The sequence below is a fragment of the Pelophylax lessonae genome, assembly GCF_965119305.1.
Source record: "Pelophylax lessonae genome assembly, chromosome: 10".
In the NCBI taxonomy this organism is placed as follows: domain Eukaryota; kingdom Metazoa; phylum Chordata; class Amphibia; order Anura; family Ranidae; genus Pelophylax; species Pelophylax lessonae.
Genome location: NC_138777.1, coordinates 181,199,632 through 181,226,651, shown reverse-complemented (window position 1 = coordinate 181,226,651; position 27,020 = coordinate 181,199,632). Strand labels below are relative to the sequence as shown.

General features: G+C 41.7%; 1 protein-coding gene across 1 annotated transcript in view; it reads left to right on the top strand.

Moving 5' to 3' along the window:
• The window catches only part of HSF4 (heat shock transcription factor 4), a gene marked incomplete at both ends in the record, with an annotated part of 142,639 nt that overhangs the window by 43,101 nt on the left and 72,518 nt on the right, over window positions 1-27,020 (top strand). Inside the window, 2 exons of the mRNA XM_082270358.1 lie at window positions 10,021-10,129; window positions 11,056-11,183. Coding sequence (XP_082126484.1) covers window positions 10,021-10,129; window positions 11,056-11,183 — 237 coding nt within the window. The remainder of the gene's footprint in view (window positions 1-10,020; window positions 10,130-11,055; window positions 11,184-27,020) is intronic.

Here is a 27,020-nt window from a genome sequence, read left to right as displayed (position 1 = left end):
GAATGCTTGAAGGTGCTCATTTGATTTTGGGACCCTCTATGTAGCTAGGCTGTGCAAAATTCTCACACATGTCATATCGCCATACATAGGAAGAATAGCAGAATGTGTTTTGGGGTTTAATTGTAGGTATGCCTATCCTGTGTGAGAAAATTAGAACTTTGTAAAAAAATGTAATTTCTTTAATTTCTTCACTATGACAAAAAATGTACAACTTCAAAAAACAGGCAATCAGTACATCAGGATTGATACATTTTCAAAAGTAAATATCATCGTTTGTAGACTTTATAACTTTCACACAGACTAAATAATATACACCTTTTTTTTCTTTTTAATCAAGGAAATGTAGCAGAATTCCTTTTGGCCCAAATTTAGGAAGAAGAATTATTTATTTGCAAAATTTTGCAACAAAAACTAAGAACATTTTTTCCCCCCACATTTTCCTTTATATAACAAAAAAAATAAAAACTCAGTGGTGATTAAATACCACCAAAATAAAACTCTATCTGTCTTAAAAAATTATGCAAAATGAATTCTGGTGCGATGTTGCATGCCTGAGTAATTGTTTGTCAAAGTGTGACAGCACAGATAACTGTAAAATGGTCTGGATTGGAAGGGAATGCTTTTTTTTTTTTTTTTGTTCCTTAATGGTGTATCTGTGTAGATTATTCTAGTTTGCAATTTCTATCCTGTTTCGCCAATGTAAGATCCTTTGCTACATTTTTTGCATTGTATGAGGAGAAAGAAAGAAAGCTTTTATCACACAAAAGATAATGACTAAAGACTAAATTTGGACCTCAGTTTTCTAGATCATTATCCAACAGTTTTACGACCCCCTCAACTCGCAGATAACTGAAAAATGGTCTGGAATGGAGGGGATGAAACAATCCAGGCTAGAAGTGGTTAAATTGTTTTATTTATATCTGCCTGAAGTTCAGCCTTAAGAGCCCATTCAGACTAGCGCGACACGACTTTGGGGGGCGACCTGTAAAGTCGCGTGCACCGCTGTGCATGCCGACTTCGGCGCGACTTGCAGAGACTTCACATAATGGAAGTCTATGCAAGTCGCCTCCAGGTCGCCCCAAAGTAGTACAGGACCCTTTTTCTAAGTCGGAGCGACTTGTGTCGCTCCTATTAGAACGGGTCCTGTGCTAATCAATGGACCGCGACCGAGCGCGACTTGTCAGGCTGACAAGTCGCCTGACAAGTCGCGCTAATGTGAATGGGCTCTAAATGTATTCAAGTGAAAAATAGAAATTGTTGACTTTTTCAACAAATTTGAACAACAAAGACTGGATCTTAATTCAAATAGTGCTTACAGATAAATGCAATATGCTTGAACAAATGATATGGTGGAATTATTATTACAAAATAACAAAAATGCAGATTTGTCAAAAAGAAAAAGTAAGTACCACTACTTCAAACCCATGAAATTAGAACTGGGTGTTCAGATTAGGTGCCAATTTTTAGAGCCTTCTTAGGAAGTATGCAGGTGGAACCTGTCTTATTTGACCTTAGACATCTAGGATGTGATGTTTCTTTGATAATGACGTGTGTTGTGCCAAGATCAACAAAGTTCTGTAACACCCTGAGAGAAAAAGTTGTGGATGAATCTGGCTTGGGGTTTAAAAAGATTGCCAAATGATTTAAAATCAATCATTTCACTTTAAGGAAAATAATCTACTAGTGGTATAGATTTCAAACAACTGACATTCGTCAAGGACTGGCCGGTCCAGCAAATACAGCCCAAGAGGTGACCGTTTGATACTAAAATCAGACTACAAGAAGTTAGAACCCCAACATTTCATTGCCGGCTGTGCAAGCAACTCTTGCAACAGTTGGAGTTAAAGTGCATGCATCTATAAACAGAAATAGATTGCACCAATAAGAAAAAGCTTTCCTTCTTTCTCCTCATACAATGCAAAAAATTTAGCAAAGGATCTTACATTGGCGAAACAAGATAGAAATTGCAAACTAGGACAATCTACACAGATACACCATTAAGGAACAAATAAAAGATGGTTTCTGCACAAATAGAAGACATGAATGTTTTAGTTCTTTAAGGGAACTTCAAAGTTACTCAGGAAAGGAAAACTTTTAAACAAACAATGATTATTCTTTTTGGGATGTAATTGTAGGTATGCGTGTGAGAAATAACTTATTAAAATTATAACTTTGTAAAAAAAATGCAATTTCTTTCATTTCTTCACTATGACAAAAAAATTACAAATTCAAAAAACAGGCAATCAGTACATCAGGATTGATCAATTTTCAAAAATAAATATCATAGTTTGTAGACTTTAAAACGTTCACATAGAGTAAATAATTTACACCTATTTTTTTTTCTTTTTTAATCAAAGAAATGTAGCAGAATAAATTTTGGCCCAAATTTAGGAAGAAAAATTATTTATTTGCAAAATTTTGCAACAAAAACTAAGAACATTTTTTTTCCCTACAGTTTCCTTTATGTAACAAAAAATGTAATCCCAGTGGTGATTAAATACCACCAAAATAAAACTCTATCTGTCTCAAAAAATTATGTAAAATTCATTCTGGTGCAATGTTGCATGTCTGAGTAATTGTCATTCAAAGTGTGACAGCGCAGATAACTGAAAATGGTCTGGATTGGAAGGGAATGCTTTTTTATGTTCCTTAATTGTGTATCTGTGTAGATTTGTCCTAGTTTGCAATTCCTATCCGGTTTCGCCAATGTAAGATCCTTTTACTAATTTTTTTGAATTGTATGAGGAGAAAGAAAGCTTTGTTGACACAAAAGATAATGACTAAGTCCCGGTTCACATTTGTGCGATGCGGGAATGCTACGAATATGCAGCGTGTTCCCGCATCCTATCCGCACCCCTGACAGTTCACACTGCCATATGCGATACGCAGGGGGTGTCAATTAAAAGTTAACGACACATCCAGTTGAGATCGCATATCGCAGTGCGATCTGCAAGTTTGCACAGAATGAAAAAAAATCCAACAGGCTCTAAAAAGCACATTTTTCAGCTGCTTCTTCCTGGCGTCAGAACTGGCTTTGCAGCTCGTTTTTTCAAACGCTCTGTGTGTATGAGTCCTTAAAATTGCACGCACCCGTGGAATGGTGACAAAATATGGTACTTAAAAATCTACATAGGCTACGCTTTAACAATTTTTAATGGTTACCAATCTAGAGTTACAGAGGAGGTCTAGTGCTAGAATTATTACTCTCGCCCAACGATCGTAGCGATACCTCACATGTGTGATTTGAACACTGTTTACATTTGAGGGCGCGACTTACGTATGCATTTTCTTTGGCTTTCCTATTTATTAATTTATTTATATTTACACTGAGCCCAAACCCCTCCTCTGCTTTTCAAAGTAGTCAAAATGCCAAAATCAGTGTTTTTAAATACTTTAGATTTTAAAATCAGTGCCATTAGCTGCCGAGTAATTTCGAAGTGACGTCGCTTCGGGGTTACTACATCGGAGACACAATCAAAGCCAATCCCGGCTTTGATCGGGTGTCCGGCCAGCCAGCGGACATGCCGGCTGGTCGCTCGGGTCTCCCAGTGGGACGGGAGATCTGGGTGGAGCGGCGGAAGTGGGGGGGTTACACCCCCTTATGCTACTTGTGATAACAGCCGAGCGGCTGCTTAGCCGCATCAGTTGTTATCTCCAGAAAGCTGACCAATCAGCTCTTAAAAACGGTACCGGGGTGATGACTCTGGCTGCAGGCATCACCCTGATTCAGCCACTTCTTCAAAATGACGTACAGGTGCATGATTTTACGGGAAGTGACTAGGAAGGTGCCATCTTTATTTTAGGCATTATCCAGGGTCAGCATTTCCTTCCTGGACTGGAATGTGAATCCTGGTGCCTGTGCAGTTTTTAGAAATGTTCACATATGTTTAACAGATCAGATCTTGCGGCAGGTTCTCCTTGTGACTGCCTACAAAGTTACATATTGCTATCTGATGGCTGGGTAAGGAGACTGAGGAAATGCTACCTTATATCAGCAGCAGGTTGATGGCCCAATCTCAGCCTAGCAAGGTTACTTGCCTAATACTGTGACAGTAATGTAATTCTGCAGACAGTATAATGTTAATAAAAGGCTCACTTTAATACTTGTAATGGCAGTATATAATATATGATTTTTAATTACATTTTTCTTCTCTGCATTTATGTGCATAGTATGCTGTACAGAAAACTGACAAATGGATTGGATGTACAAAGAATTACATAAGTTGGCTATGTGGATCAAAATTTACTCTGTGGGTGCCCTCGTCTGCACCACTTGGCTTGAAAAAAATAGATTTTTTCAATTGTGAAACATTCTCAGCACAACAGAGCCTGCATTCAAACAGATACATCCAAACAGATGCATCCAAACAGATGTATCCAAACAGATACATCCAAACAGATGCATCCAAACAGATGCATCCAAACAGATGTATCCAAACAGATACATCCAAACAGATACATCCAAACAGATACAACCAAACAGATGCATCCAAACAGATGTATCCAAACAGATACATCCAAACAGATACATCCAAACAGATACATCCAAACAGATACATCCAAACAGATACATCCAAACAGATACATCCAAACAATTGCATCCAAACATATGCAAACACTCTTCAGGTATTCTGACAGCTGTGGGTGCCAGCTATCAGAATACCAAAGCTGGCACTGCAGATTGGTTTATCCATGCTTAACACGATTGGCCAATTGGCACCACAAGAGTAACCTGTGATTGTTGTAGCTCTCCTATACGTATTTACTGATGTTGCATTGGATTGCATTATATTATTCAATGTTGTGCTGTCTGCTGACATCCAGTGGTAGTGCAATACCACTACAGCTTGTTTATAATATGTTTTGGTTAGTTCGCTTGCTTCTCCTCTTGTTTTGTGTTAGTTAGTTCTGACCTAGCTAGACCTCGACAGTCTTTCTCATGTTCTTCTCTTTCTCTTTCTCTTAACTTCTCCTTCTCTCTCAGTTTGATTTCTATGCATATACAAGTCATTGTGTACTTACACTTCAAGGGTTGGAAAAATATCCATGTTTTGTAAAATTCCATTGAATTGAACTGCTGTGTTTTATTGGAGAGTTAAACTGTCTGTTGAAGCTGCTAAATCGGAAAATGGCCATACTGCCTGGACAGATCGAGATCTATGGAGATATGTCAGTGCATAAAGGAACAGTTAAGAAAGAATACCATATTAGATTTCCTCCCACTTTCTCCCGTTGACAATGTCACTATTGTGGCTGTCTTTTGGTCCATAAACAGCCAGAATAATTTTGTGTTGAAGAGTGAGTGTAGCCAGTGGAGTTTGATCAGGGGAAGACTGGAAACCTCTGGCCTGGGGACCAAACACGAAATCTAGTCCTTTCATGGTAAGGACAAGAAAGTGCAAAACATAAAGTATGCCATGGTGCCACAGTGATTGGTGGCTTGGTGAAATGTGGGTGTTCCTAAAGTGGCACAACATTTCACATCTTCCAGGATCACCTACCTTTGTGGTTCTAGGCTTCCACTCTACTCCCCCCCAGAGTTTTAACACAAAGAGCTGGAAAGGTAGCTGGTGCTAAAATAATTCTGTAACATGTACTGTAATTGGCCAAATGATCACATAGAGAGTAACTGCAAGTTTCAGTTTATCAAACAGGTGAAAAGTTGCAATCAATAATGCAAACACAAGGGGTTAGAATGACAAAAAGCACTGCAAAATAATACAAAATAGATTATGAAAGCTGCACAAACATGGAGTCTTTATAGTAGCGTCTCTGTGGCTCTATCATAGTAATACATCGATGCATAGAATATTCTATACAGGACTCTACAGCAACAGAATCTAGCTGAGAATCACTACTTAGTAAAACAGCCACTTGTGCATATCCTCAAAGACAGCCGCCCTCTCACTAAAGTCCAGGGTAGCACATGTAATATAGACAAACGACTAGAAGGAACCGAGGACACAGCTGGTCATCCCACTGGAACCAGTTTACCCTGGTGACAATTTGGGAGAGACTCTCCACAGTAGAAGCTCTTAGTCCCGGTTCACATATGTGCGATGACAGACATCGCATGTGATTCGGTACGTACTGCTCTGAAAAAAACATACAATATCTGTGTGATGCAAATTCGAATTCGCATCGCATTTGGACAAATCTCGCACAGGACCCTTTTTTGGGTCTGCAGCAGAATCGGATTGCATGGGTGTTCACATCTATGTGATCCGAGTCATGTCTGAACTGACAGTTCGCACTGCGATATGCGAACGGATCTGGGGGTGTCGTTAACTTTGTATTGACACCCCCAGTGTGAACTGCCTGCAATTTGAATGCGATGCTGGAACCCGCAGTGGATTTGCAGGGTTCCCGCATCACATATATGGTATGTGAACCGGCACAATAACTCATTGTTCTTTCTCTAATGAGTTCAATGTTCTCCTTGCCACTTACACCATGTCTAGGTTAGCTACAATAGGAGACACTGGTGATCCCATTGCATAGCCATGTATCTGTCCGTAGAAGTTACCCTTTTACTTGAAATAGGTGCTGCTGAGGCCAAGATCAACAAGAAACATATTTTATCTGCCTTCAGTTCTGTTTGTTTGTTAAAGGTCTTCTCCAGTTTCATATGTCTACCTATATTCTTAATATCATCTGCAGATTACATAGTTACATAGTTAGTCTGGTTGAGAAAAAGACACAAGTTCATCTAGTTCAACCAATAAGGTGGTATACATAGAGTTGGGACAAGGGATGGGGGGCAGGAGGGGCAGCTGCCTTGGTTGCATGTTGGAGGGTGGCATTCTGAGAGCATACTCCATTCTCCAGCTTCCGCACTGACAGGAATGATGGCAGCATCTCTCTTTTTAGGCAGAGTAGGGGCCATGGGATTGCAGACCCCATAAGTACCCCTTTAACCTCTTCAACCCCAGATGGTTTACCTCCCTTCATGGCCAGGCCATTTTTTGCAATATGGCACTGCGTTACTTAAACTGACAATTGCATGGTTGTTGTGCGACACTGTACCCAAGTAAAATTGATTTCTTCTTTTCCCAAAAACGTAGCTTACTTTTGGTGGTGTTTGATCACCTCTGAGGTTTTTATATAAACAAAAAAAGACTGACTATTTTGAAAAAAAAAAAACAATATTTTTCACTTTATGATATAAAACACACCCAATAAAAAAATGTAAAAAAGAAATCGAATTTCTTCATCAATTTAGTCCAATATGTATTCTGATTCATGTTTTTGGTAAAGAAAAATCCCAAGAAGCGTATATTGATTGTTTTGCGCAAAAGTTATACAAACTATGGGATATTTTTATGGAACTTTTATTTATTTATTTATTTTTTACTAGTAATGGCGGCGATCAGCAATTTTTAGCGGGACTGCGACATTGGGGCAGACAAATCTGACACTGAGTGACACTTTTGACACTTTTCTGGGAACCGGTGACACTACTACAGTGATCAGTGCTAAAAAAGTATGCACTGTCACTGTACTAATGACACTGGCAGGGAAGGGGTTAACATCAGGGTTGATCAAAGGGTTAAATGTGCTTCTGGGAGTGCCTTCTAACTGTGTGTGAGTGTGTGTGTGTGTGTGTGGGGGGGGGGGTGCTATAACCGGGGGAAGACAGAGATCTGTGTTCCTGCTTAGCAGAAACACAAGAAATCCACTGACTGGCCTACACAGAGTCCTGACTTCAACCTGATAGAACACCTTTGGGATGAATTAGATTGGAGGCTGCGAGCCAGGCCTTCTCATCCAATATCAGTGCCTGACTTCTGGAAGAAAAGACATAGCCCATACACCTTGAGGACAGCCTTTCCAGAAGAGTTGAAGCTGTTATAGCTGCAAAGGGTGGGTCAACTCAATATTGAACTCTACGGACTAAGACTGGGATGCCATTAAACTCCCTGGCGGTATTCCTGAGTGTGGCTCGGGGTTCATTTTCAGTACAAGGCGGGATGGACTTGCTGCGGCGGTAGCAACCAGGTCGTATCCTCCGGTAACGGCTCAACCTCACAGACAGCTGATTCAGGCGTGGTACAGAAGGACAAGGCAAAGGCAGGGTCAGACGAAGCAGAAGGTCAAGGCAGGCGGCAACGGTTCGTAGTCAGGGGCAACAGCAGAAGGTCAGATACACAGGCAGGGAAATACACCAAACGCTTTCTCAAGGCACAAAAGGCAACAAGATCCGGCAAGGACAGGAAGGGGAAGTGGGTTTTTATATGATTTGGACTGATTGGACCAGGCACCAATTAGTGGTGCACTGGCCCTTTAAATTTCAATGCAGCAGCGCGCGCGCGCCCTAGGGAGCGGGGCCGCGCGCACCGGGAGGAGGAAGGAACCCGGCGTGCGCCGAGAGGCAGAGATGACGGGGCCCGGCGGGTGAGTACTGCAGCTGCGGGGGAACAGCGCTCACGGCCGGGGACGATGACCGGAGCGCTGCAGCCCGCGGGACGCCTCGAGTACTCCGGGGAAGCCACGGGACCCGGAGCACTCGGCGGCGTTACAACACCCTTGAGGTCTAGTATGAATTTTGACCTGGAACCCCAGGCAAAAAAAAAAAAGCTACTCCATTGCTAAATACTATACAGAAGCGTCAAATTAATGTTGGCGGCAATGTGGGCAGGTAGTCACGTTACTCCATGTATTGTGGACAAGACGCTTCTGGGCCTCCATAACTAGACTAATAGCGGATGTTACCGGGATTCTCAATAAGGTGACATTAGAGCAGGCAATATTGGGCATAGACATTGACAGCTACCCTCCCCAATTTAGAACGGTGGTCCAAAATATCGTGTTTGCAGCGAGACTTTCCATAGCTCGGAAATGGAAGAGTAGCGACGTCCCCTCCAAAGGGGAAGTTATACAACTGGTGAGGGAATCCTATGAATATGAAAAAATACTATTGTAGCTTTCACCGACTTCAAACTGCAAAAGTTTCAGGCCAGATGGTCGATTTGGAACGAATATGTTATGGGACATGCGTATACCTGAGTTTTGATTGTCTAGTGACAAGTCTATTCGAGACTGGGTTACGGTGGGTTGGGGGACTGGTCTACTTGGGGGGCGCAGTTTGTTCCCTACAAGGGCGCCCTCCGAGGAGCGGGACCTTCTCTCATGGCATGTCCTGGGATGTGCGTGAGACCCGCTGCCATGGTATACATACAACTGGACCCTTCGCTTCTATGCAGTATATGTGTGATAGCTACAAATGTTTTGATGGTATAGTGATAATTTCCTCCTGCTTACCATTCTACTGGATGTGTGATACATTTGCTCAATTTTCTTTTTCGTTCTTCTCAGTATGCTGTACTTGCACATGTTTTTGTTCCTGCATGCATTACATGTTTTTGTTTAAAACCAAATAAAAAGATTAAAAAAAAAAAGCAAGAAAAATAAGTGCGGGGTCCCCCTCAAAAATTTATACCAGACACTTATCCAAGCATGCAGCCTGGCTGGCCTGGAAAGCTGAGTGTGAAGCTTGTACCCCAAAAAAGCAGCAGGACCTTCTTCTTTGGTGACGAATGGGCATTAGGCAGCCACGTGAATAGGCTGCCCTATATGATACATAGAATTGCGTGAAAATCGCATGTCAAAATCAAGTTATTGTGAAGGGGGCCTGAAAGTAAGTCCCGTTTTTTTACTTCAGAATCCATGGGTACAGAAGGCTGCAGCACCATGCAGTCATTGGCATGCCTACATAAACTTGTCCTGGCTCATTATGTGACTGAATAGTCACAGATGTAGTTGGATGCCCACTATTCACACAAAAATTAGCATATACAAGAGAACTGTTAACAAAATGCAGTGTAGATTAATATAAAGTTCTGGTTTCCCAAAGTGGATTACAATGTTGATCAATGCTGTATACAGTATAAGAACCCTGAGTCTATTCTTCACATGCAAATGTTCAAATTTCTTGTGGGCATCACTACTCTTTTATTCCTTTCAGTTTCAAATGATTTCCTCCCTGGCACCGTTAAATTTCTTCCAAATTCTCTCTTCCAGAATGGCACCAGTTTCCATGTTTTTGACCAAGGCAGGTTTGCAAAGGAAGTTCTTCCCAAGTACTTCAAGCACAATAACATGGCAAGTTTTGTGAGGCAGCTGAATATGTGTAAGTACAGAACAGAACGGAAATATTTTATGATTTGCATGAAGTGTCGGTATTCTAAGAGGAAAGGAATATTCAATGGAAGAAAGGCTATAGAGTTTGTACACTAAAAGAAAGAGTAAAAGTGTAATTGTCTAGGTGCCATGCATTAACCCGTCATCGTTTAAGAGTAGGCCCTTAGATTACTTAATGTCCCCTGAAGGGCAATGCTATTGCATGTATTATAATAACACATTTCTGTGTAAAGACTCCGGTGTTCTATAAGTACAAGTAATAAAATTTAACTGGCAGGATGAGAGTCCCTATCTATTGATGTACAAAGTTTATATGTACTCATAGGTGTGCCCAGCCTATTGCATTAGGGTGTGCACTCCAAAGCTGAAACACACATTCCTTTCTCTGCAGCCTCAGCTGCACTGGACAGTGAATGAATGGGAAGTGCTCTGTGCATAGTGACTTCCTATTCATTTACAAGCTGAAGCATAGTACACACAATTTCCTATGCTTCAGTTATACATGGATAAAGTGAGCGAGTGTGTTAATTTAGAAAAGGAAGAGGCCGGTAAACGACATATTTACTAGCTCCTTTCCCCGCTCTTGATCCTGAAATAGCCCCCCCCTCAGCATTCGGGGGGAGAAGAAGGAAGTCGGCAGCACTGTGAAGCAGGGACAAAAAGGGGGAGGGGGGAAGTCCAGGCAGTCGAGGGAATTGGCACCACGCATAGTGATTAGGGTGTGCCCAGGCTTTCTGTTACATCACAAAGGAAATGCCATTATGTCTCCCATGATCTTGGCATTGGTCTAGGCATTGGTCTCTGGATAACTGGAATCGTGTGAACTTTTTCATTCAGTCAATAAGTTCATTCACCCATAGCTTACACAATTACATTTCAGGACAGTAGTTTTTCTTTGTTTTTTTTTTTTTGTAGATGGCTTCAGAAAGGTGGTGAACATCGAGCAAGGTGGGCTAGTAAAGCCAGAGAGAGATGACACAGAATTTCAGCATCTGTATTTCTTGCAAGGACATGAACATCTATTAGAGCACATCAAGAGAAAGGTAAAATAAACAATGATAATTGGAAAAAAATTATAATTACGGGTCCTCGTACATTAGGCCCCTGTTGCTTAATACCCCTTTACCAGACATTTGGCACACTACATTTTGCTTTGGTGGTCAAAACAGTCTTTTATACTCCCTTTACTTTGGTGACCAGTGGTGGATGCCTTTTATGTTTTTATTAAAAAAGCTCCCTGTGCATGAATGTGCCACAGTAAGATGGAGCCTCCTGTATAGTGGTGTTTGTTGGTGGTGGATGCAGTCTACAAGCAATATAAGGATTACTCACCTACTGGGGGATACTTGGGTCTTGGATCTAGGTAGACATGGTGTTTGATATGCAATCCTTGTTTGGCATCCACGTGTGCAAAAAAGAAGGCATTGATCAGCACTTGCCATGCATGGCTTGTTTTATTGTAGCCTAAGAGGAGCAACACTGTAATAACACATTTCAGCCTGTCATAGATTAGCTCACATTGCAAAGATAAAATCATAGCAAAATCATTATATATTCATCCTCCTATGGAACCATTACCCACTACCAAGAGCATTATCATATATTCATATGTTCAATCAATGATTTACTGCACACCCCTTTGAGTGATACTGTATATGTACATTGCAACGATTTTAGCAAACTTTGTTGCAGATTCCCACCTTTTGTTATTCTGAAGAAAAAGCTGATTGTCTGTGTCCATGTGCAAAGTGAATGTGAATGGGACTGACTTTATATTATCAATTAGCAGCTGCACTTGCAGGGTTCTAATGAGGAAAGTGAGAAGGTTTGAATCCCATTCCATATATATATATCGAGGGCCGATATGCACTTTGCCTGATATATCGGAATCGGCCTTTTTATTTACAGATATTGCCGATATTTCGGGAAAGTGCTTGTACCGGGGTGATGCCTGCAGCTAGAGGCATCACCCCGGTACCGGTGTCCATAGCCGACGGTCGGCTGTCTTGTAATGACAAACGATGTGGCTGAGTAGCCGCTCAGCTGTCATTACAAGGAGCGGGAGGTGACGTCCCCCCCCTCCCGCCACCTTCCACGGCTCGCCCGGGTCTCCTGTCCCACCGGGAGACCTGGGCATCCTACCTTCACCGCCGCCGTCTGACCGGGTCTCCATCTGCACCGCCGCTGTCTGACCGGGTCTCCATTTCTTTGAATTCAGCGGCGCCGAGTACCCGGAAGTGATGTCATGAGATGACATCACTTCCGAGTAACGGCGGCGCCGAATTAAAAAAAAAATGCACAGCATTCAAAACAGCCAAACTTGGCATTTTGAATGCTTTTAAGTAAGGAGGAGGGGTTTGGGGTCTTTTAGACCCCCCAGATCCCTCCACCACAGTACCTGTAGACATTAAAAAAAAAAAAAAATTTAATGTCCGAAAATATCGCCCAATATCGGCCGATATCCGATGACCAAAATATCGGTATCGGCAGTAAAAAAACGATATCGGTCTATCAATAATATGTATGTATGTATATAGATATAGATATGGTTTCACTTTGGGAGTATCTCAACAAAAATTACATTTATGTTGCAGGGGCTTTCCAAAATCGAATTTGTATCTTAGTGCAGACTTCTGGGAAAATCAGTGGACCAATTAGACAGGCAGGAAATTACATTTCTGAGGAGCGTTCTGTACAACATCTGTGTACAGAACGCCTCCAGATTGCCATGTTGCATTGCATTTTGCAGACAATTATAGTGCTGCAGGTTGAAAAAGAACATTCAAAATTTCAATATGACTTGCGTAGCAATTGTAAATGCTATATTATTTTTACACTTTTTTTTTTTTTTCCACTGAAGTGGAGTTACTCTTTAAACTCAGGTGCCATCAGATGGAACCTTTTTAGCACTCGTGTTTTTTATTATCCATCTGGAAAAACAAATCTTTAATGTTTCAAAGTTTCAAGAGAGACAACAAAACAGGCAACAGTTTGGGGTCTAATCACTTAACCCTTCCTTAAGCCTACTGTCTACTTCTCCTCAGCATCTTGTGTTCATTATTGTAAATCTGTATTCAGCATAACAGACAATGCCTCACTTGAATTAAATCTTAAATTGCTGGTCTTACATTACTCATCTGTTACAGAAAAATTATGGAAGAACAATCTCCACATTACCATTCTGACATCAAATATGATACCAATTGCATTCGTATTCACAATAAATAACAGTGTATGTCAAAATCAATTTACAAAACGAATCCTAAAAATAAATTTATTTAGAAATCCATATTTGGTCCAATGATTGTAAGGTCTTCAAATCATGTATCCATTTTATTTCTCTTCTCTTTATTACAAATTCTCAGTCTCCATCTCTCCTAAATGTAGAGATTTGATTGGTAGACATATTCTTTAACTGTGAGATTGTATGACCAATATCAATAACATGTCTAAACAATAGTATTTTAGTTCAACAATTCCCCGTATATCATGTTTATGTCCACACTCTGACACTGAATAATATAAATTACATGTGTTTACTGACATGTTATAAAATGTCTAAAGAGTATTCTATATCCCTTTTGATGATGGTTAAACGCCCCCCCCCCCCCCTCATCATGGGTGTACACTGCTTACAATTCAAACACAGAAATTAACACATCTGTGTTGGACCAAAAAGATGGAAATCACTTGAATGGAGGGTAAATGATCAAATTTCAATAACTGGTTGTATATTGTGCGACCCCTCCTAAGCAACTGTATAGGTCTCTTTTTAAATTCTACTATAGTTAGATAGTTTTCTCCCAAAATATACTAGTGTTTATTTATACGCGTCAAGATTTTCTTTGACAAGTAATTAAATTGACACACAAAAGGTATACGTTTTCCTGTCACATTACTCATTCTGCCTTCTAATATTATGTCGCTTCACACTTTCCTTCTCAATCTGATTTTTTTCCTCATTCTAATGTTTCAACTAATTAACCCATCTCATAAAGTTTCCTTTTCATCTCCTCTAATCCTTTCACCCTTGCCTTTGGTTAACTATTCTAGTAACTTACTTAAATTGGGCCTTAGAGATTGATTTAAATACATTAGTTGGATTGTGGCTCGTTTAATGCAAATTTTTTTTCTTATCTATTGGTATAGTATGTATGCCATTTTGTAATTTACCATTGTCAGTCCTAGCCAACATGTTCAAAAAAGTAACCTGCTGTTAACTAGGTTGCATATTAAATTTCCAATTTTCTACCATCACATTTAGCTCACTTTTGGTTCCAGAGATGTTGCACCCCCACACCAAATGGCGAACACGTCACCTGTGAAGCAACCCCACAGCAGGCAATGTTTCTGAAACAACTGATGAGGATAAATAAATGTCACTTCCACCCATGTCATAAATACATTTGCATAAGGGGGAGCCACATTTGAACCTATCACAGCTCCTTGAAACATGAAACCTTTCAGGTGAAGAAAATCGTTCCTTCTGGGATAGAACAATCCCTAATATTATTAACCGTAGATAACAAAAAAACAGCGCGCAGAAGTAATCCCACTCTCGCACTACTGTGTTATCAGCCAAAAAGGGCTAGAACTGTTAATATGACCACTAATAAGCCAGGATCAGAGCAGCAGTGATAGATCAGACAAGGTCTTGCAGGCAATCTATATGATAAAACAAAAAGCAAAGGGAAGTGCATCCCTAGAATAAGAAAACCTTTTTATTCCAATATCAAATAAAAACACATAAAATGCACTCACATGCTCCAAGAAGAAAACAACATACCATAGTGTTAACTGGGAAATCCTGATATACGAATCCTCCTCCACTCAATATACATGAAAAACTCTTCCTTTCCCTGTGATAGAAATTCACAAATAATCGAGCTATGCCGTGTGTTCACAGAAGGGAGAGGGAGAGCGGCAGGCAGCTATTCACAATGCCAGTATACAGCTGTAGAAGCACCGGAGGTCTGCAATTGGGACTTGTATACCAACTATTAAGCTGTATGAAGTGGCGTGCAACTGAGGGAACGTGTTGGGTTGCATGTTGTCCCCTTTAGCTAAATTTTATGACAGACTACTGACCCCTTTAATTAGTGAGACACACTCATATTTAAAAGATACTGGTAACCTTTTTGTAGAAGATTTGGAATTGTACTATCCTGGAAGGAATGATTTTCATCAACTGGGTTATTTTAGGTTTGTATACTATATGTGCACTGATCCTGACTTAGGGATTGAGGCATCTAAGATGTTGTTGGTTGGAGAGGTATACAGAGGTAAAAACACAGTTTATTTTGCATCTTTTAAGGATCACTTTGTTAAAAAAAAAAATGATTTAAACGGTATTACTATTTACCACTATGAGGAGCTGCGATGGGTTAGACTGCGGCTTCCCTTCTGCAAATGTATTTATGACATGGGTGGAGGAGAAATATATTTTTCCTCATTAGATGTTTCAGAAACATTGCCTGTTTCGGGGTTGCTTCATAGACATCTCTTTCACTGGTGTGGGTATAAGTCATCTCTAGAGCAATTCTATAGTCACATATAGAAACAAGTAAGCGGACTGATCACTTGGGTACGTGCACCAGTTTTCCATGCTGATGCGCTCCTTGGCTTTTTCACTGATTCTTTTCCAATACAGTGTGGGTCCCGCCTCTGTACCCCGCTTTCTGGTTACCCATCTACCCTATGCTCCCAACAGGTAACCCTTGCTGTGGAGTTTTTTGCAGCTTTGAGATACAGATGTCATCTCCCTTAACTTTAACCATGTGGTCTTGGTGTACACATAAACCAACTGTGGCTGTCTTGCGAAGTGCATAGAGATAACAGCTTCTCCAAATGAACATTGATTTACTAACCATGTTGGTATTTATAATGTACATTGGCGAAACTGTGTTTTCATTACTATGCAATTAATGTGGACATGTAGTTGTTTTTTATGTGAATTGAAATACATTTTTTAATTTATATACATTTGTTGCACCATTTTACTCAGCACCACTCCTAAAGTCCCATGGGCAAATTGTCTCTTTGGCAATTCCATAGTCAGCTTTCCAAAATGGTGATGTCTCACATGGGCTTACTATGCACTAAAGCATATACACTTGACACCATAGTGCTACCGGCTTACTGAGAACCCAAAGGACTGTGATAGGTGACCATTCTGGTGTCGGCACCCATCCAGAACAGCTAGCTGCTCCATTGCCGCCCTCTTCATGCCAAAGAATCTTGGATTGACATTAACAAGACAAAATGGCACAAAGGCTTAGTGTATTAACAACAACATATTTATTTGAGGCTGGGTTCACCCCTGGGCGTTTTGAATCACGGACAGAATCGCCGCGATTCTGCCCATAATTTAAAAATGCTTTGCTAAAATGACAAATTGCACACTGCGAATTTCAGATGTCATTAATTTTAATGGCACCTAAAAATGCGGTGTGAATGCAAAAACCAGGTGTGAATGCAGAGTAAATTTAAAGTACATACTCAAAATAGCCACAGGCTAAAACAGCTGTAAATGCAGTAAATTAGGAATGCTTTCAGAAATAGAAGCGTTATTAGTTTATTTATATCAATTAACAAATTGGAAAATAAATGAACAAAAGATAAACCAAAATCAAATCAATATTTTGCCTTTGAAAGAGCATCATTTTTTCTAAGTATACTACTTGCACACAGTTTTTGAACGAACTCGGCAGGTAGGTTGTTGCAAACATCATGGAAAACTGACCACAGATATTCTCTGGATGCAGCCTCAGATCCTTCTGTCTCTTCAGGTAATCCCAGACAAACTTGATGATGTTGAGGGCTCTGTGGGAGCCAAACCATCACTTCCAGGACTCCTTATTCTTGTTTATGCTGAAGATATTTCTTAATGACACTGGCTGTATGGTTGGGGTCATTGTTCTGCTGCAGAATAGAATACATTTGGGGCCAATCAAATGCCTCCCTGGTGGTATGGCATTGTGGATAAGTATTTGCCTGTATTTCTCTACATTGAGGACACCATTGATCCTGAGCAAATCTCCAACTCCATTTGCAGAAATGCAGCCCCAAACTTGCAAGGAATGTCCACCATGCTTCACTGTTGCTGTCACTAAATGCCTGCAGACACTCACTCTTGTATCGCTTTCCAGCCCATCAGTGAACAAACTGCTTCCTGCTACAGCCAAACATTTCGGATTTTTACTCATCAGTCCAGAGCACCTGCTGCACCCCAGTTCGTATGATTTCATACATAGTTGAGCCACTTAGCCTTTGTTTCCAGGTCGGAGCATGGCTTTTTGGCCGCAATTCTTCTGTGAAGACCACTTCTGGCCAGACTTCTTCAGGTAGTAGATGGGTGTACCTGAGTCCTCCTGGTTTCCTCCAGTTCTGTGCTGAGGGCACTGCTGGACATCTTATAATGTCAAAGGGAAGTAAGCATGATGTGTCTTTCATCTGCTGCATTAAGTTTCCTTGGCTGACCACTGTGTTTACGGTCCTTAACATTGGCCATTTATTTGTACTTCTTCAAAACAGCTTGAACAGCAAATCTTTAAACCCAAATCTGCTTTCAAATATTTGCCTCGGAGTGACCTTGCGGATGCAATATAACTACCTTGTGTCTTGTTGCTGTGCTCACTCTTGCCATGGTGTATGTCCTACGACCTCACCTTAGTAGCAGAGTATGGCTGTTCCACACCCAGTTGTAAGTCTCCTACATAGCTGTTTCTGTTTCAGTTAATGCCTGTGTTTCAACCTGAAATTCATGATCATTGGGACCTGCTTGGTCTAGTTGGTTAATCATACACCTGCCTCTAATCCTACAAAATCTCTTACGTTGTGCAAGTGTACAAAGTGTGCAAGTGTAAGAATTGATACTGGTTTTAAGCCAAAGGGTACTTACACCAAATATTGATTTGATTTAGTTATTTCTTCTGTTTGCTCACTTTGTATTTGGTAAATTGATAATAATAAACAATTAAAATATATATTTTTGAAAACATTCTTACTTTACAGCCTTTCTTCACACCTGCTTAACACTTTTGCACAGTACTGTACATATACCCTGGTGGCAAGGGGGTCCTATTGGAGATGGACCTCACACAACCCTGACATCAATCAGGCTTGCCAGCTAATGAGTTTCAAGGGACAAGCCCTCTTCTTTAGAGCAAAGATTATCCCTTGAAATACATCAGCTGGCAAGTCTGATTGACCTTGCAACCTGGATTTATGTACATCACTGTTCTAGCCTATGGCTATTATGAATGTGAACTTATTGGTTTTAACTTTTACATAAAAATGTTATTGATCATGCACTAGGCCTTTGTGCCTTTTTGTTCTGTTTATAGTCTTCCTATGGACCAGTCGTTGTCAGCGCTCCCTCCTCTCCCCTGAAGCCACTGCTAGCTGACGTAGGGGAGCAGATCACATGACCAGACCAGAGCAGCCTTAGAATAGGTAGGTATTTTTCTTCTATGGGGTAGTTAGTACAGGTGTTAGGAGGGGGTGGGAGCAGTTTAAAGATTACATTTTTGCCAGGATTTAACTTTAAGGAAAATGTGCAGTTTCCTCTATAGAAGGGCTCATGTCAGACCCCGGAATCATAGTCTTTACTAGATAAAAATCCCTTTTGTGCAGTAAGAATCATTTGTTTGCCTGTTAACTTTAGCCTGTATACCTAGTGGAGTAAAAAATCCCAGAGTTTCTCCTCATTGTAAACCAGCCGTGCAGCTCTACCAGGTTTGCAGCTCTGCAAAAATGTTTAAAGAAACTAGAGTTTACACAAGAGTATTTTTTTTGTCATAAAATAACATATCATTATGGGTATTATTATTGCTACTACGGCCTTAACCATGGCCAATAATTACTGGGGCACACTTTGTGTGCTGCACCTTCCTTAGCTAAGACTTATCTGTCCCTTACCAATCAAATGTACCAGCAACAGGAATACCACAAAGCAAGATACAAAATAATATTCTTCCTTTATTAAAATAGCACAAAACATGTCAGAATAGAACTTGTTCCTGCAGACTCTTTTGTTACAGGAAGAATATTATTTTGGATTTCAGAGTGCGCCATTCCTGTTGCTGGTACAATTGATTACTTTGCTGAATTTGAGCCAAGCAAGCACCTACGTTGTGATTGTGGAGTGTAAGCCTGATCCTGCCTGGAGCAGCATGTGAAAGATTTGACAGTAAAAACACAAAAGAAAGGGAGGAATAATAACGTATCTTACATATTTTTCTATAGGTACCACATCCTTCAATATTGAACATTATAATGAAATCCCTCCAAACAGAACTATCAGAACTAATGGTACTACACTGAATACTCCTATTGTCTTGTACCTGGTTGAGGCAGAGTTGACGAGAGAGCTGCCCTTACACCTCCTGTCTTGTTTCCCCTGGGGATGATGACAGAGTATAATAGGGCACAGAGTGGCAAGGGTGCCTTTAGGAGATCTGGTTCAGAACATCTTAATAACAGATGCAGAGCTGAAGCAGACCAGCTGGCAGCAGGCAGATTATGGATCTCGGATGCATAGTCGGATGGGCAATGGTCAGCAACAACCAGGCAGCAGGGGTCAGGAACCAGAAGCAGGGTCAGAGCCAGGCCAAGGTCAGCATCAGGCGAGCAAGTACCAGAACAGCAGGCAGGAAGCACGGTCGGGTAAGGCTTTAAATAGGCCACCGGGTGCCAAAGTCCATAAAACAAGCACGCTCACACAAATGAGCATGTGCAGAACGCAAACGCAAACAGAAAAATTTAATAGGCATTGCTTTGCGGCAAAAAACGCTGTAAAAAATTGCGTGACTTTGAGGTCGCAAAAGTGTGAAAGGGGCCTTCAGTAATTAAGGTATAATGTGCCCCCTTTCAATGCAGAGAGACCAGCGTGCCCCCTTTCAATGCAGAGAGACCAGCGTGCCCCCTTTCAATGCACAGTGACCAGCTTGCCCCCTTTCAATGCACAGTGACCAGCGTGCCCCCTTTCAATGCACAGTGACCAGCGTGCCCCCTTTCAATGCACAGTGATTAGCGTGCCCCCTTTCAATGCACAGTGACCAGCGTGCCCCCTTTCAATGCACAGTGACCAGCGTGCCCCCTTTCAATGCAGTGACCAGTGTACATGCCCCCTTCAATTCAGTGACCAGTGTACATGCCCCCTTCAATTCAGTGACCAGCGTACATGCCCCCTTCAATTCAGTGACCAGCGTACATGCCCCCAATGCAGAGACCAGCATACATGCCCCCTTCAACGCAGTGACCAGCATACCATTCCCCCAATGCAGAGATCAGCGTACATGCCCTCAATGCAGTGACCAGCATACATGCCCCCAATGCAGAGATCAGCGTACATGCTCCCAATGCAGTGACCAGCATACCATTCCCCCAATGCAGAGATCAGCGTACATGCCCCCAATGCAGTGACCAGCATACATGCCCCCAATGCAGAGTTAAGCGTGCGTGCCCCCTTCAATGCAGTGACCAGCATACACGCCCCCAATGCAGAGATCAGCGTGCGTGCCCCCTTCAATGCAGTGACCAGCATACATGCCTCCTTCAATGCAGTGACCAGCATACCATTCCCCCAATGCAGTGACCAGCATACATGCCCCCAATGCAGTGACCAGCGTACATGCCCCCAATGCAGTGACCAGCATACATGCCCCCAATGCAGAGACCAGCGTACATGCCCCCAATGCAGTAACCAGCATACATGCCCCCAATGCAGAGATCAGCGTGCGTGCCCCCTTCAATGCAGTGACCAGCATACATGCCCCCAATGCAGTGACCAGCATACATGCCCCCAATGCAGAGATCAGCGTGCATGCCCCCTTCAATGCAGTGACCAGCATACATGTCCCCTTCAATGCAGAGACCAGCATACATGCCCCCTTCAATGCAGTGACCAGCATACTATTCCCCCAATGCAGTGACCAGCATACATGCCCCCAATGCAGTGACCAGCATACATGCCCCCAATGCAGTGACCAGCATACATGCCCCAAATGCAGTGACCAGCATACATGCCCCCAATGCAGAGATCAGCGTGCATGCCCCCTTCAATGCAGTGACCAGCATACATGCCCACAATGTAGTGACCAGCATACATGCCCCCAATGTAGTGACCAGCGTACATGTCCCAATGTAGTGACCAGCATACATGCCACCAATATAGTGACCAGCATACATACCCCCAATGTAGTGACCAGCATACATGCCCCCAATGCAGTGACCAGCATACATGTCCCCAATGCAGAGATCAGCGTGCGTGCCCCCAATGTAGTGACCAGCATACATGCCCCCAATGCAGAGATCAGCGTGCGTGCCCCCAATGTAGTGACCAGCATACATGCCCCCAATGTAGTGACCAGCATACATGCCCCCAATGCAGTGACCAGAATACATGCCCCCAATGCAGAGATCAGCGTGCGTGGCCCCAATGTAGTGACCAGCATACATGCCCCCAATGCAGAGAACAGCGTGCGTGCCCCCTTACTTACCTGGAGCAGCAGCGGCGGCAGGCGGCTTCTCCTCAGTCCCGGTGACCGGCGGCGCGTCTCCTCCAGTCCTTCCGCTCCCGCCTCCTCCTCGGCCAATGGCATGGGTTTTGCCTTGCGGCCAACCAGGAAGCGTGTCCGATACGCGCACATTTCTATAGACCCTTCTGTGTGCATGCACATTCCTTTGAGCATGAGCATTCCTTTGAACATGAGAATTCCTTTGAACATGAGCATTCCTTTGAGCACAGCCATTCCCTTGAGCATTGTCTTGAGCATGGCTTTCCTGACACTTATATATAAAATATCCAAACTTTTATTCAATCAGTTAAAATCCAACATTAAAAAATGTACTTTGCATATGTCTTATAAGGGTGATATCTGTGTTTTCTGTGAAAAAGCAGGCTTTGACCTGTGAAACGCATTGAATGCAAATTTGGAAACCCCATCCATCATCTTGTTGAGTACAACCAGTGGTTAAAAAAGGTTTATGTACATCAAGGGTGATTTCCACATATAAGTGATGTTTAATGTCAACAATATGTGCAATTAATATTTTTTAATGTTGGATTTTAACTCATTGAATAAAATGTTGGATATTTTTATATATAGGAGTATTTAGTGTGGTACCATTAACCACTTTACCACCGGAGGATTTTCCTGCTAAAAGACCAGGGGGTTTTTTGCGATTTTTTACTGCGTGACTTTAACGGACAATTGCGCGGTCGTGCGACGCTGTACCTAAACAAATTTCACGTCCTTTTTTTCCCACAAACAGAGCTTTCTTTTGGTGGTATTTGATCACCTGTGCGATTTTTTGATCACGCGCTATAAACAAAAAAAGAGCGTAATTTTTGCAAAAATAACAATATTTTTCACTTTTTTTTATATGAAATTCCCCCCAAAAAAATGTAAAAATCAAAATTTTTTAACATTTTCGGCCAATTTGTTTTACGCTACCTATGTTTGGTAAAAAAAATCGCAAAAAGCGTATTTTGATTGGTTTGCGCAAAAGTTATCGCATTTACTAACAAAGGGAAAGATTTTTGTCATTTTTGGTGTTTTTTTTTAACGAGTAATGGTGGCGATCTGCGATTTTTTTGCGGTACTGCGACATTGCGGCGGACAGATCGGACCCTTGACTGACATTTTTGACACTTGTGGGGGTACCAGTGACATTACTGCAGTAATCAGTGCTATATATATATGCACTGTTACTGCAAAAATGACACTGGCAGGGAAGGGGTTAACTGTATTGGACAGGGAGGGGTTAAGTGTGTCCTAGGGGCGTGCTTCTAACTGTAGTGGGACATTGCTATTGGTGTAAAAACAAAGATCAACGGTTCTACATAGTAGAACCGTCTGATCTTCATTTTTACACAGGGAGAACTGACAGGCGGCTTGTTTACATAAGCCGCTCTGTCTTTCTCCCGCTGTACCGGCGATCGTAGTGTGACCGGCGGACATCGGGTCCGCCAGTCACACTCCCGCACTCCTCCGTGAACGAGCCTCGGCGGGCGCGCGCCTCGGCGGGCGCGCGCTCACCCGCTATTGGCTCTAGAAGGAGTGACAGGCGAGCGACGTAGACCTACGTCACTCTGCCTGGCCGGGGCCGACTGCCGCAGTAAATATCATGTGAGCAGTCGGCAAGTGGTTAAAGTCCTAATAGTTCTTTCTGGAGTTATTTAATTACAATGTTCAAGATCTGACAGTGTAAAATCTCTACCATGAAAGAGCCTTTTGTTGGAGTTTACCCAGCCTTCTCCTGCAGGTAGGATTCACTTCCATAGACCAATGTATGCGGAGTAGGGTCTTTTCTGAAAACATACACGTGAGATAATTATGGTGTAGTAAGCCAGAGCAACAAATCAGAAGTCAATTTAATTTTTCTGAACAAGTATTTACTGGTTCCATTAGATAAGTGCATATCACTATTCATGGGTCATTTGTAAATAAGCATGAAATATCTTTTCTTATAAAAAAATTGATCAGCGCCTATCTTTAGCAAACGATGGATTCACTAGTTAAAGCATCCTAATGCCGCTCCTGGTCTCAAGCCCAATTAGCCTACTTTGATTTACCACCAAAGAGTATTCCCTTTACTTTACCTATCATATATTCTCTGTTAGTGTCACAAATAACATCTTGTAAAACGATGTACATGTCAGTCTAATATATGGTGGCCGCGGATGTTTAGCTGTCGGAGGGTCTACCCCCCCCCAACTGTACACAGGGGGTGTCCCTATTAGAGAACGGCCATTAGGGACCCCATCTTAAAAGTATTAATTTCTATTCGTATATATGGATTGCTTAATGCTGTAATGGCTTATCCTCATGGGCATGAAGTTAGATTGCATAACTGCACCTATGTACTACTGGCCATAATATCAATGTTTTATGAGTTTGCTTTCCTCTGTTATTATTATGATTTCCTTTCCCTGTCTGTTACTATTTGAAATAATCTTAATAAAAACTATTTAACAAGAAAAAAAGTGATCAGCAATAACTAGATATCTTGTGCCTGATATTACCCAGTTCATTGTATTTCAGGTGTGTACAACAGGCAGCACAACAGTATTGTGTATAGGAGGAAAAGTGTGTTGTTATCTTCATGGGTCATTGTGCAGCCTTATTGTGCAGGATAATGTAGGGTAGAATTATGCAACGCAGGCTTTTTCTATGCTGCGTGTCCATTGTAGTGAGCAGATAGATTTTGCTGAAAAGAGTACTTTGAAGCGGTGATTTTTTTTTTTTTTTTGCAGCCTGTGTTTCATAGTAGATAACAAAGGAGTGTACACTATGTTGTACTGGACCCTGTGAAGAAAATATTTGTGTGCAAATGACATCATTTAATTGTAATGTATTATCCTCCTGGGCAGGGTTGGTCTGCGATCTTTCTCTTTCTAAAATTGCCTTTCTTAAAGGGTTGTTTCCACTTTTGCAGCAAATTAGGATAAAACCTACATTATATTTGTTACATGTCCTCATTAAAAAAGTAATGACTTAACAAAAATATTTAAAATTGCAGCTTACCTTTTCTGGATGCTCTCTTCTGGACCATTGAGCAAGGAAAAAAATCCTGGGTAGTTCTCATTGTCTATGAGGGGGCTGGAGCTGTGTTTGCCATAATTAACCCATATAACAAACACTGTAAAGGCACTTTCATGAACACTGTAAAGGCACTTTCATGAACACTGTAAAGGCACTTTCATGAACACTGTAAAGGCGCTTTCATGGATGTTGCAAATATTTTAAACTTGCAGTCTATCAGAACCAGCTTCCCCATTAAGTGTATAAACACCAATACTACAGAATATAGCAAAAAGCAGGCACTAGTTGCTCAGTAAACCAAAAAAAAAAAAAAAAAAAAAAAACAGAACAATTACCCCATCTATAAAGGATCAACTTAAAGGGGTTGTAAAGTCAGAAGGTTTTTTTTTTTATCCTAATGCATTGTATGCATTAAGATAATACGTTTTCTGTGTGCAGCAGCACCCTTTAGCCCCCCTACTACTTACCGAGGCCCCTCTCTTTCCAGCGATGTCCACGAGTGTCTCAGCCGTCCAGGACTCTCTCTCCTAAATGGCTGAGACACAGTAGCCGCACCATTGGCTTCCGCTGCTATCAATCAATCTCAGTTAGCCAATCAGGAGACAGAGGGGGCAGAACCCGAACCACAACTCTGTGTCTGAATTAGTGATGAGCCGAACACCCCCCTGTTCGGTTTGCACCAAAACATCTTGAACAGGGAAAAAGTTCTATCGAACATCCAAACTCTATTAAAGTCTATAGGTTACGAACATGAAAAATCAAAAGTCCTAATTTTAAAGGCTTATATGCAAGTTATTGCCATAAAAGTGTATGGGGACCCGGGTACTGCCCTGGGGGACATGTATCAATGCAAAAAATGTTTTTTAAAACTATTGTTTTTATTAGAGCAGTGATTTTAATAATGCTTGAAGTGAAACAATAAAAATGAAAAATTCCTTTAAATATCGTGCCTGGGGGGTCCCCTTGATATGCCTGTAAAGTGGCGCATTTGTAGGACGTATGTAGCCTGCTGCAGCAATACTGACATTTCTAAAGGAAAATATGTCATTTAAACTTGCTCATGGCTGTAATGTATTGTCTGCTCCTGGCAAAACAGATAAAAAAAAAAAAAAAACGCGTGGGGTACCACCCCAGTCCATACCAGGCCCTTCGCCAAAATTTAAGAATAAAAAAAACGGCGTAGGCTCCCCCCAAGATCCGTACCAGACCCTTACCTGAGCAAGCAGCCTGGCTGACCAGGATGGTGGGGGGGAAACGACAACGGCCTCATCCAGACAACGCTGGGCTGTGGCTGTCAGGGTCTGCAGGTGGGGGACTTATCAGAATCTGGAAGTCCCCTTAAACAAAGGGGCCCCCAGATCCCGCCCCCCTACGTGAATGGATATCAGGTACATCGTACCCCTACCCATTCACCAAAAAAGTGTACAAAAAAAATAAACACAAAGGCCAGTTTTTGACAAGTCCTTTATTAAAAATAAAAATAAAAAATAGTGCCCCCCAATGTAAATCCATCTTCAATCACGTCGCCCTCCGCACCCGGAAAAAAAAAAAAGACGCTCCCGCCTCTTCACACGCCTCCCGGCTAATGAACCATTTGAGCCATGACAGCTCTTTTATAGGAAAGGGGTGGGGACACCTGGTTACATCACCTGGTGGCACCGCCCTTTCTGACATCACGTGACTTAGGTTTGACTCGAACTAAAAACATCAAGCCCATCCCTAGTCTGAATGTGTCGGAGCTGCAGTTCGGCTTGGGTGCCCCCATAGCAAGCTGCTTGCTTCGGGAGCACTCGTCAAGAGGGAGGGACCAGGAGCACCGAAGAGTGACCTGAGACGAGGAGGATCTAGGATGCTCTGTACAAAACCACTACACAGAGGAGGTAAGTATAATATGTTATATAATATTAGAAAAAAAAAACAAGACTTTATAATCATTTTAATACAAGTCAATATTACATTGTATGACAAATCACTAAAAATAGTCACAATTCACCGTGCTCGTGTGAAAATGGACATGGTGACTATTTCTTCTAAATTGGTGAATAGGTGCTTTCTCCAAGTGCCCAGGTGAAGTGTGCACTCACTATATGTATATGGCTGACAAAGCAGCCTATACGATCTCTGTGTTTTCTTGTCCTTATCAACTCTTCTCTATAAAGTTCCAACCAGGAAAACCTTATAGCGAGAACTCCCATCCAATCAAGGATTAAATAAGAGACTAAGGAAATATATCATAGTGTAGTAGATTTATTAAATCATGGTGCAGACAAAATTGGTTTAAAATCGGCCACTCACATGCCTCGGGTTCCTGTAAGACAACAACACATTCAG